The 13,126-nt window shown below is 35.9% G+C and overlaps 1 protein-coding gene across 1 annotated transcript in view; it reads right to left on the bottom strand.

The window, feature by feature from the left end:
• Window positions 1-11,430, bottom strand: part of SMU1 (transducin family protein / WD-40 repeat family protein) — a 52,005-nt gene extending 40,575 nt beyond the window's left edge. The window contains exons 1-6 of the mRNA XM_010257234.3: window positions 11,094-11,430; window positions 9,924-10,134; window positions 7,069-7,221; window positions 4,033-4,081; window positions 3,454-3,537; window positions 3,218-3,321 (exon numbers count right to left, since the gene is read on the bottom strand). Coding sequence (XP_010255536.1) covers window positions 3,218-3,321; window positions 3,454-3,537; window positions 4,033-4,081; window positions 7,069-7,221; window positions 9,924-10,134; window positions 11,094-11,122 — 630 coding nt within the window. The 5' untranslated portion in view covers window positions 11,123-11,430. The remainder of the gene's footprint in view (window positions 1-3,217; window positions 3,322-3,453; window positions 3,538-4,032; window positions 4,082-7,068; window positions 7,222-9,923; window positions 10,135-11,093) is intronic.
• Window positions 11,431-13,126: the final 1,696 nt, after the last annotated feature.

Raw genomic sequence — 13,126 nt, 5'->3', positions numbered from 1 at the left:
AAATGGGAAGATGGTTTAATTTCCCATTGGTTTTAAGTTGTATATTTGATGTCCATCATTAATAAAATTATGTCTATTTTATCATACTTATTTTTTAATTGACAAATATATAATAATAGAAATGTGTCCAATTTTTTTCAAAATTTCTTGTTTTCTATATTTTTTATATTTCTAAATTTGTATTATTTATTTATGACATCATGAAATCATCCATTTGCCCAAATGGTTGAAGTACTTACCCATGACCTAGATGGAAAATATGATTTCATTTCAAGGTTTATTTTAAAATTATAAAATTTTATTCTATTAATATTTATTGTGTTTGGATTTATTAGTGAAATTTAATGATGATAAACAAAAGTATTTTTTATATTTCTAAATTTGTATTATTTATTTATGACATCATTAATATCATTGACAAAATAAATATTGCTTATCATACTTATTTTTGTTTATATTATTAGTATATAATATTATAGATGTGACCAAAATCGTTTCATATTTTTTTGTACTATTCTATTTTAAAAATAGTATTTTTAAATACACATCATGGATTAACCTATTTGACCTGAAATATTGAACCACTAACCCACCCCCTTGATAGGATAATGGTTTAATTTTCCATTGGTTTTAAGTTGTATATTTGATGTTCATTAATAATAAAATTATGTTTATTTTAACATACTTAGTTTTTTAATATGAAAAATATATAATAATAGAAACGTGCCCAATTTTTTCAAAATTTTTTCTATACTTTTATTGTATTTTTTTATATTTTTAAATTTGTATTATTTATTTATGAAATCGTTAAATTATCCATTTGACTGAAATGGTTGAAGTACTTACCCACAACTTAGATGAAAAATATGATTTCATTTCTAGGTTTATTTTAAAATATAAAATTACATTCTATTAATAATTATTGTGTATGGATTTATTAGTGGAATTTAATAATGATAAAATAAAAGTATTTTTTATACTTCTAAATTTGTATTATTTATTTATGACATCATGAAATTATCCATTTGGCTCAAATGGTTGAACTACTTTTACCCACCACCTAGATGAAAAATATGTTTCATTTCTACGTTTATTTTAAAAATATAAAATTCCATTCTATTAATAATTATTGTGTATGACTTTATTAATGGAATTTAATGATGATAAACAAATGAATAAATGTTGGATTCAATGAGAGAGAATGTGATTTATTTAATGACTTAAATGTGAGACTTAATGAGAGGTAATTGAATGTACTTAATAGTATTCTTTTAATTACATTTTTTGCCCTTTTCAATGAAGATGAACTAAAATCAAGAAAAAGGGTATTTTAATAAAAAAAAATCCAGAAGCCAATACCTCCTCATTCACATTTTTATAAGTAGTATAGATATGTTGATTTGAATCCACCATAAATCTTGGAATTAAAGGATAAGATATCTAGAAGTGCACACTGTTCTGCTAAGTTACAAACTTGTAATGCTATGTTTTTTATAGTTCTTCTCCATCCACAAACGAAATTAAAGGACGAGAGCATTTACATGCATTCAAGTGCAGGATTACTCATCTCTTGGAAGAGGTTTCTTGTACCTTTGCATGTGAAAAGCACATTTTTTAGAGTTATAATCAAGTTTCTACCCACTTTTTTCTACTTCCAAATTTAACATGTGTACAGCTGTAAGATATTCATCTATAAGTATATAACATTTATTTTTCTCCTCTTCAGATCTCCAAGGTGTATTCACCTATAACATGTGAGCCCCAAAATATGAAAATCTCTATAATGGAAACCTTATGAGATATTTATTTGGGGAAAAGGTTTTCTAAAGAACCTATAGTGAGAAGCATCTTTGTTCATAAGATTTTTCTTTTGGATAATTAACAGAATTTTATTAATGATAAAATGAAAGCATAAAGTACAAAAGATAGGAGGGAGGGGTAAAATCTCTTAACCCTCCCTGAGAATGATATTCATGTTACAACATTGCCCGAAAAAGACTATCTCTTCCCACCCCTGGTTTTGGCAAGTGAGTCAGCAAAGGAGTTTGCACTTCTCTTAGTCCATTGAAACTTAATTTCCATGTCCTGGGTCAGCTGTTTAAATTTCTTTTTTTCATTTAAAAATTTCCAGAATCCCATCCCTTCCTTCTTCAACCAGCCAATAACCAACATCAAATCACCCTCCACCATCAGATTTTTTATATTCAAATCCCTTGCTCTCTTTACCCCTTCCAAAACTGCCAAGATTTCAGCTCTTAAGGAATCCCCAATTCCAATGGGGCCTGAAAACAAGGCAATAATTCTTCCTCCCTCATCCCTGAAAACTCCTCCAATACCTGATGGCCCTGGATCTCCATCACTGCTACCATCAAAATTCAATTTGGTGAACCCACCAGCCGGAGGGGACCAAACTGGATTAGGGACAGCTTTAAGAGGAGTTGAAAGGGCCACACCTTTCCAATTCCTAAAAATATCTCCTGCTGTAAACCCCTCAAAGAGCTTCGTAGTCTTGACTCACTGAACCACCCTAACAGTTATAGTTTCTATGATAACCTCCTTCTTTCTTTTTCAGAGAAAATTCTTTGGTTTCTTTCCTTCCAAACAGTCCAACAGAGTATTTTCCACTCAAACAGTTATGGTTTCTAATGATGACCTCACACAAAGATTCCTTTTCAGAGAATCTTTGTCCATAAGATAGGGCCTGACTCTTCAGTTATCCCATTCACTATTTTGCCCTGTACAAGAACTTAGAGTATTTTCCAAATACCACCATGCAATAACCAACACATAATATCTAATGAAACATAATGCTTACTAGTTGAGCCCTGAAACATTACAATTTAATATATTTCCATTAAATGTACAAATAATTTTATGCAATAAAAATTCTCAAACATGTTTGGCTTCATATAACAATTCAATGCATAAAATCAAGTAAGCACCTCTCCTAATAATATCATCTCAACACCATCACATAATCAAACAAGGAAAAGTATATCCTTTGATATTGATTAATATATATAGGCTACAAGATATTCAAGCAGCTAGCAACAACAGAAACAATGTAACACAGAAGCATGAACCATCTTCTCACTTTTGAAATAACATATTATCATATGCATAGCAATTAGAGAGCAAGCAAATAAACAATTTTGTAACATTAAGCAATGGAAAATGAGAAGAAACACGTTTTCTAGTGTATCCATCTACACCATGCCTTTATAGTGTGTGCAAGAGTTGTTGGGTACATATCATCTTCATCCTGTTTCATTGCAGCTGTTCCTCGAAACAAGTCAAACTGTGTTCCTGGGGGCAGTAAACCTGAAAAGTTCATAAATAAGATGATTTGTCAACATACAGAACTGTGTCTATGTAATATGGACAAACTTATGTACATATGCCCATCTGGCCATCACAAATGTCCTGATCCAGACAGATCCGAAGAACAGTAACCTTGATGCTGCTGCCACTTTAGAGCCTGACCAATCAAAGCCATTAATCGCGATGGTGGCACCACAGTAACTTCAGCAGCAAGAGCTGAAAATGCAAGAGAATAATCATTCTTGACAAAACATGGTAAATATAGGTAACAGATCAGAATGTTATCAACTATCCAGTAAAAGCTCTACAGGTTTGCATTAAAAAAATATTGAAATATTCACACGAATATATACATAGTTAAATACATGTACCGCTTAAATGTATATAGTTATACCTAATTCAACCTTCATGTTCTGAAAATCTGGAATTAAAATTTGAGGCAGAGCTCTTGAAAGTTGAAAATTACAGTAACAAAGTAGATGGCAGTAAACTCTGGAGTGGAAATAGCTTTTTTTTATGTATGGAGTGGAAATAGCTTTGGAGGTATGCTAAAGAGTGTTTCTCCATTAGATCTAAATTTTTGCAACAAAATAAAACTTTTGTTGCACATAAAGGTTTCAAATGTTTCATAGTTGTTAACAATTATCAGAAATAGATGAAAATAACCAAACAAATAAATAAATAGCATCATAGCAAGCAAGATAAGCAAACCTTGAGCAATTTGGGCACGACGCTTCTCCTTCGTTGAATCTTGATAAGCCTGTTACATAATGTATCAATTTCAAAAGAATCCATATGTGTGCCCTTAGATTAATGACAATTAGTTCAATGACATTCACAATTACAGTTCTAAGGTTAACACTGCTCTTGCTGGGCACTGGAAATCTCTACAGAAACTATAGAAGCCAATGCAACCAACCTGGACATGCTGGGTAAAAATATTGGAAGCATTCAAAGAAGTCCATGTGGATGAGATCTTGAGAGCTTGGGGAGAAGTATCTCTATCTTCAAAGGCAAAGGACAAGTTAAACTTTGATAGCAGCTCTCTAGGCAACCCAGAACCGGCATGTATTGGAGGTGTAATTAGAGATTCAATGAGTACTATTAAAGCTTTGTTTTCAGGCCCCATTGGAACTAATGATTCTATTAAAGTGGAAGTATTGGCACTTCTGCAAGGATTAGGATAGGTAAGAAACTTGGATTCTTGGAATCAAACTTTTGGAGGTAGACAGAAATGCTAAGTTGTCATTTCTTGGTTGAGCAAATGAGCAGCAGTATCCCAGGAGCATGGGCTTAGGTAGACCATAAGGGAAATTCAGTCTTTAGCCAAGGAAGTGGGAGCTTCCTTCAACTGGGTTAGGAGATCAGCAAACAGAATGTCAGATTATATGGCTACCAATTGTTTTGTGCTGAATTGTAATTCTGTTACGGAAAATATGGGTGCCTGGATACCTATCCAGTAACTTTGCAATCTTATTTATCTTTAATAAATGAATTTTGTTGCTTATCAAAAAAATGCAACCAACTTGGACAAGGAGCCACAAATAGGAAGAATGGACAGGGGTTTCAGTAATCTGAATGAAAATACACAACGCAAAAGGTATCACAGTATGGCAACATGGCTTAGCCATGATAGAAACAAATCCACTTTTCTGGAATTTCAACTTCTGGATTGCAGAAAGCATGATCTGAAGACGATGTCAGACAGAACTTCTCAACTAAGTTGTATGAATACATTTTACCAACTGTCAATTTGTCAGACTTAACCACCAAGCAATACAAGGAATCACAGTTTGTGGATTGCGTAAGGGTAATCTACCACAACTAAGCATATAGATTAACTCTATCCCCACTGCTAAAGGAGAGGAAGAAACAAAATCAAACAATAGTTTTTTTTCAATGAGTCATCATCATCCATGCCTTATCCCAACTATATGGGGTTGGCTACATGAATCCTCTTTCACCAATCTGTTCTATTTAAAGCCATGTCCACTGTTAAATTGTTAGTGCTTGAATCATTTCTTACTATTCTCTACCCATGTCCTTTTTGGTCTACCCAGAGCTCTTCTATCCTCTTCAATATGTAACAAATCACTTTTTCTAACTGGCACAGTTGATGGTCTTCTATGCACATGCCCAAACCATCTTAGTCTACTCTCATTTTATCACCTATTGGACCTACTCCTAAGTTCCTATGGATAACTTACTTATAAGTTCCACTCGTCCATCTTGGCATTTGCATTTCTGCCACATTCATTTTCTGAACATGTTTATTGACTGCCCAACACTCCACTCCATACAACATACCTGGCCTTACAAGTGTTTTATAGAATTTTCCTCTTAATCTAAGTGGTATTCGCCTATCACATAAAAGTCCAGATGCACCCCTCCATTTTGCCCATCCTGCTCTAATTTTTTGTGTGACATCCTCCTCAATCTCTCCCTTGTTATAAATTATTGAACCAAGGTACTGGAAATGGTCGGGTCGCATTGAGTTATCTCTTGGTCCCCAATCCTAAGTGTGTCTTGATTGAGACTCCTATGATTACTAAATTTACATGTCATATACTCTGTTTTAGTCCTACTTATTTTAAAACCTCTTCTTTTTAAGGCACTTGTCCATAAGCTTAATTTTGCATTTAATCCTTCATTAGTTTCATCAATTAAAACAATGTCATCCAAAAACAATGTGACCATTTCCGATGAGTTTCTGATTTGACTTTTAGTCAGCTCTTAGTATCTGCATATTTAAAGCAAACACTCATTTTTTTTCCGATGAATGTCTGCTTTAAATATGCAGATACTAAGAGCTGACTAAAAAACAAGTCAGAAAATTACCGGCACACTATTAAACAGCTCTGCTGATGTGACACGCTTGCAAGAGAAACCCTGAATCCAATCCCAGGAAAAAAAACCAGAAAATCCTTAATTTTCTTCCAACTATTTTATTTGCAGTTAAACCTGCAGAGACTGGTCAACAGGCCCAATGTCCCACAGAAGTGCAGACAAGAAAATACAAAGAAATTTCTTATACTCTTTTTTATGATCAACAGAAACTTATTTCCCTCATATTTCATAAATGACAATGGAGATCTAGTATTCTATTGGAAGACACTCTAATAAACAATCAATGAGATAAGCATGGAACTGCAAAATGAAATACTGGAGCAATAATGTCCCCTCAAAGGTAGCCTTCCTTGTTTGGACTGCCTACTTGAATAAAATTCTTACAAGGGATAACCTGTTGAAGAAAGGAATGTTGCTGGACTCTGCATCTTGTGTGCTATGTGCAGATCACATCAAGTCAGTGAACCATCTCTTGTTACGTTACAGGTTCTCTTATGAGATTTGAGCCAAAATTTGGGGTCTGTCTGAGGTGAGGAGATGCTGTCCAGAATTGGTGCTGGATTTTGTAAAGGAGTGGAGGTTAGGAGGTCTAAGCAAAAGGGGGAAGCTGACCTGGAGTATGGTTCTAGCAGTGGTTTTTTGGTGCATATGGCAAGCAAAAAATGCCAGGATATTTAAAAGCAGAAGCATTGGTTTTTGTACATGACAATCTTTTTGTAAAGAAACAGGGGTTGGGGGTATAGCGATACTTGTGGCAGTTTTTGTACATTCCCTATGTACAGCCTCTTGTTGTACAGGGATCTTTTGTCTATTAATAAAATACTTGACCTTTTCTCAAAAAAAATAAATAAATAAATAAGAGCAAGTTAAGGGACTTTTTCTTGAAACAAGGAAGCTAACCTCATGTGGGTCAAAGTAAGTACGGACTAGGAGATGCTCAAGCCGCAAATATCTTTCAGGCTGCTCCTGTTTCATGACACCCATGGCTTGAGTTTGCCTTAATATAGCACGTGCTGTATCCAACTCTCTAAGCTCAATCATTTCCAAAACAATCTGAAATTTTGAAATATTGGTTAAACAATGTATCAAAAAACATGCCACATTAAACAATTAGGATCTTAATGCCCAAAAACAGTCAAAATGGAATCTATAACAATTAGAATCTCTCTCCATTAAGAGATGGAAAATATTTAAGATATTAGATATATAGCTTCCCATGTATAAGTATGTGTTCAATAGGGAGTACACCTTCCTGGGCAAACAATTCATTCTAAGATCAGAAATATTGGACCAAACTCGGTCAGCTAATTTTGTGAAACCATTGGGTTTTTCCTTAATCAATAAGAAAAATAATTGACAGACAAGAAAGACTCAAGGATGAACTATGAAGATTTCAGCTTGAAAGTGATCATAACTACTTAGGTGCAATCAAACTGCCTTCATGCTGTTTGGGGGAGAAAGATGGGTCCAAGTTTTATACTCACAATTCCCTGTAAAAATAAATGTTAAGTTCTTTCAGTTCCTTGGAGATACCTCCATGGCTCCATGGGAGATCATGGAGCTCACTGGCCATCTGCAAGGCTCTCACCTTGGCAAAAGAAGAATAATCTATAATTGGAATATGTTTGGAACCACTAATATGGACGATATAAGGATAAATAAATAACATTATCTTCAATGAAAATAGAACTCCAAGAAGAAGATCAAATAGTTAAGCATTTTTGAATTGGAATTGGAATATGGTGCAGAATTCTTTGCTTCAATTTTGGGTTTGGGAGCTTTTTGAAGGGACAATAGTGCAAGAACTCTACACATTTTTCCTAGTCAAATTAACCATGGTGATTGGAGTCAAAACTTTAGCCCTTTCAATCAACAGTAATCTTCACAAAGCACTTGTGGGATTCCTAAAGGAGATTATCCATTGTAGTTAAGCACTTAAATAGATAGGATTTTGTCACATTGAATACTCTATTTTAAGTTGTGTTTGATGAACACATTAGCATACTTTCTTTTAAAAGCATCTGGTGGTTTTATTTACAGGGGTAAGGGAATTCCTTAGGGGTGGGTGTTGTGATATCCTATGTTGGTATCCTCAGGCTTTTTTAAGGCTTTATTTATCCCTCATCATACCTTTAACCATATTCTTGGACCATTATTAGTAAAAAATGGGTAGATCTTTACCCCGTGCAACTTTGGTTCTGTTATTTGAAGTCAAGCCATCCATAATTGATTTGGATCATATCAAATCATTTCAATTATCATTTGATTCAGTCCTATCATTTGATTAATGAATTAATAAATCATTTCAACTGTCAAAAAAAATGATTTGGATCATGTTGAATTTTTTATTAAAACAAAATAACTGATATTACATCCATAAAGTCTGCTCACACACACACACACAATCATAAATACTGCATGATCAATCATCTAGAAAACAAATATCTTATTTTGTTGTCTCTTCTCAGCATGAGCATGGACATCACCCAAAAAAAAAAGCAAATTTATGGCATAATAGTTTCTACCTGCTCAATCATCTAGAAAATGTCTAATATATCAACCTATTTTCTCTATCTATTTTTTACTTTGTCTAAAGTACATATAAGTAAATGCAACATATATAAGTCTCAGGTCATCCAATCTCAGCTGGTATAGGGAGCTTTATTTCAACAGGGCTGGTCCTATTATTTGGGCACTTAGTATGCTTGCTGCCTCTGCTGATGCATCTGAGGCTGAAGATAGGGCACTTCTAACTGGCTTGAGAATAGTCAAATCGATCCAAGTCAGGTCTCTTGTTGTTGAAGGGGACTCTAGTATTGCTATTGGCTGGGCAGTACGTAAAGAAAAGGGCCCAAGATTGGCCCATCTTCTTAATGAGATCTAAGACTTATCCTCCTCCTTTTCTTGCTTTTTTATATGGATACCAAGGGAGATGAACTCCAAGGCTGATTTTTTGGCTAAATTAGGGGTGGAGAGAGTTTTTTTGTATAGTGCAAAGCCAATGCCTATGTAATTCTGGGTGGCTTTTGGCTTTTGTTTTGTGCTTTTCTTGCACATCCTCTCATATACATCCCATCCACCCCCCCAACTCTCAAAGATAATGCTTGTGTTGTTCAGCAACTTTACTCTTCTAAGTCCCTCCAAAGCTGATGACGGTTCTGCTCTTGTTGATATTCACCCAACCCCTATTGTGCCCAAGAAGACTGCAATTATGATGCCTTAATTGTTTCTGATCACACCTCCAATTCATGATCTCCATGGGTTACCAAGGCTGCAGCCATCAAAATTGAGCTTGACAAAAGGCACTGGAGGAGGTATCCAAACAGCAAGTAAAGGCTTCTTTGCTGTGGAAAAAAACAAGCACTGATTTCCAATTTCGACATATATCATCAATGGAAAAGGAGGCAAAGATATTCAATGTTTTAACCCACTGTACAACTTTAATGGTGATGGTGTCTATGACTTCCTGAACTTATCTCTAAACATCCATAAATTTCTTTCTTCCCAAATACGCCACAACACTGCAGCCCTTGCGCATCTCCAAAGAATCAAGACTATATTAAAAATTCACATGATAAGTACTTAGCAAGCTTAGAAGCATCAAAACATTTTTTTCAGTTCAGAAGCATTAAAACAAGTCACCAGGCCATCAGTATCCATACAATGATGGAAGCATAAATTAACAGGCAATAACCAAGATGTTTACTTTTGATCAATCCAGATATCTTTAATTCAGAAAGTCTTGTTTTAGATACCTGTTCATACAAGTCCTCCAGCTTCTTCCTAGGAAGCTTAAGCTGTGCCACTTGAGGCAAGATTGCATCCCACCTTCCACTATTGATGTCAGCAACAAATGTTTCAAGGCTGTCTACTGTATTCAAAGAGACCTGGCACTCACTCTGTAATGTTTGAAATGTTTGGTGCAAGGAGTTTTCTTTGCAAAACTGAAGCACAATCTTAATGACACTGCAAGAAATGATTTCCATTAGACCAGCTCTTCTTTCCACCTTAAATATGCTTCGAAACAGCTCACAAAGGAAATGATGTAAATCACTGAACCATGTAAAACTTCAATGGGTGAAAATAAATAAGCAATTTGTCAAAAAACCAGAAAATGTAAATGTACAGTAGTCAATAGCATTTAATGAACTATAAAACTAAGATTGCTAAGAGAAAGTGGTTGACAAATTAAGACTATGCTAAAGAATCATAACATAAACTGCAAAATCAGTAAAAGAAAGGACGTTCATTTCTAAATTCCCACATCAGTCATTCATAGCAAAAGTTTCTAAAACGCTGTGTTCATATGAATAGCTGGATAACAAAATTAATAATAGTTAACAGTAATGAGCAATTATAGCACTGTGTTTCAATGAAAAACAACAATTGACAGTTGTTCTGCTATTGAATCCCTTTTATCTCTATGTGCCCTAACCAAAAAGCATGATACGTCAATTTCGCTATTATAGGCACTTTCTCAATAGTAACAAGGAATTACAGATGAACTACTAACCTTTTACCATCAAAGTTTAACAATTCAAATCAACAAATTAGGTCTTGATTAATTTACAGGCGTAAGCTGTTTTCTTTTAAACTAGAAGAGGAAAAAAAAAGGTATTTTGCATGCTTGCTACGAGGTGGACTCATAAGGGAGGAGAAAAAGGGGGCAGGGAAGAATGACATGACAAACGAATGCGCTTATTTACTCTGTCCGCCACAAAATTTATGTAGCATAGAGTGTGCCCTATCCCTTCTGGTTATATTTTTCCTGAACGTGTTTTGAATTTACCGCCATTAACTCCCAAACCGACTAAAAGTCTTGCAGAGAAAGCCAGTTGGTGAACCAAACATAAAACCAAAATTTCTTTAACTCCCACATTGAGCATATTTAAAAAGTAAATGAAGATTTTAAGCAGAAAACGTACTCTCGAGCTTCGATTTCCAAGGTAGACATCGTTGTTGTAGACGAGCAGACGAATAAGAAGACCTCTAGTAGGACTCAAAAATCTCTGCAACTTCCATCAATCGGTACACGCACACGAAAGGAACCCTACCGTATTTAACTTGCTTGACTATTGCTTATAAATTTTCCCAGTTGCATTGTGGAAGAACAAGAAAGGAACCCTACCCGCACGGCGCATGCAAACTCGCAAAGAAACCAACTGAGGACCGAGGTGCTCGATCTCTGCACTTTTTTTCCTGCTTTAAGCACTGAATATGCGTAGACCTCTTGATGGACCAGGTAGTCCAACAAGCTGGCCTGGCCCGGTCTGTTCTATATCCGTATATCGGGCTTGGATAACTTTTTTTTTTAAGCCCGCTGGATCAGGTTTGGGCTCCAAAACACCGGGCCGGACTATTTTACGAGCCGAGCTCTGGCTTTCCCAAATAAGCCTGATTCGAAACTGAGCCTGAGACTGGTCTAAAAGTATTTTATAATAAAATATAATGTATATTATATAATATTATTAATAGCAAAAAATGTATTATAAAATATTTTATGTATTATTATATAAAATTTATATATATATATATATATATTAAAATTGGATGGTCCATGTCAGCATGGCTCTCCTTTCTCCCCCACCCCTTTCCGATTTTCTCAATTTTTCAAATTTTTTTCTTTTAATCCACAATAATAGGGACCCATACGATGCATGAGAAAGTCGGAAAAATTTAATAATTTTATTTTTCATTTAATGTTGATTCATAAAAAATAATTATTATTAATTGAATATGAACAAATATTTTTTAATAAATTTAGTTTTATTAATAATTTGTGGTGATTTTAATAGTTTTTACTTTTTATTATTTTTAAATGAAATTTTGATTAATTTTAAATTAATCAAAATAATTATAAAAGCTAATATTTTTATAAATTTCACTAATAATTAACAATTATTAGGAATGACAACGGGGTGAGTTTAGGGCAGGGCACCCCATCCCTTTCCCTGCCCCATAATCAAGACACTCTACCCCATCCCCACCCCAACCCCCTAGTGTCGCGTGGGTTTAGGGCAAGGTAACCACACCTCAATGTCAGGCGAGTTCAGAGGCAAGACACCCAACTCCTCATCAAGGATAGAGAATCCTTGAATTTCCCTGCCCCGTCCCCAGTATTGGATGGGTTCAAGTAAAGGTGTAAATTGGGTCCTGCTGGGTTGGCATGACACAACCTGCATGTGGCCCACATAAAGTGCGAGTCGTGTTGTGCTGGCTCACAAGGCATCCCGGGTTGTGCCTCTTTCCTCTAGGATAATTTGGGGGGGTTGGTTTAGCACGACCCACGGCTCGAGCCCGCATGGGCTCGTGTTGTGCCATTGGTCAGGCTAGTCCATGGGCCAGGCCATGCCACACACCGGATGAGGGCGGATTTGGCCCTCCAATGACATTGTGACACATGGCACCTCAAAACAACTAGGTGACACCCAGAACCACTCAGGCAACAACTTGCCAAGTTGATCCTGGCGGTCTGGCCCAGGTGCGGCCTGGCGGCCTGCGAGATGTGCTCGTCGACAAATTCGGCATGCATACCCCACGATCCTTGGAGGTTGGCCCTCGTTCCGGAAGATGGTCAACGTGCATGGCATTTACCTCCGAGGATCTTGGACCAGTTAGACACGACCTCCTGGAGATCTCGACGGTAGTACGTGAGCAAGGCTTATATAAAGGCACCAACCCCAATGACAGCAGGGAGGCAAGTAAGCAAGTAAGCAAATTCTAGCTCTCATACTGTGATTTTTAGCTTACAGTCTACTATGAGAGTATTGACTTAAGCATCAGAGCGATCTCGTTGGGTTAGCCACCCCGGGTCCTCTGACATTTGGTTCCTTGCAAGTCTATAAAGAGCAACGAAGCTCATCAATTCAGCTCGGCACTAGGTCGGCCCAGCACCTCACAGGCAGCTCGCCACCTAGCCTGCCCAGCTTGACTCAGCTCGGCAGCCAAAGTTCTCCAC

This window comes from Nelumbo nucifera, chromosome 1, assembly GCF_055504915.1.
Source record: "Nelumbo nucifera cultivar China Antique chromosome 1, China Antique-T2T, whole genome shotgun sequence".
Classification (NCBI taxonomy): Eukaryota; Viridiplantae; Streptophyta; class Magnoliopsida; order Proteales; family Nelumbonaceae; genus Nelumbo; species Nelumbo nucifera.
The sequence above is the reverse complement of the archived record's forward strand: the minus strand, read 5'-3'. Positions and strand labels throughout refer to the sequence as shown.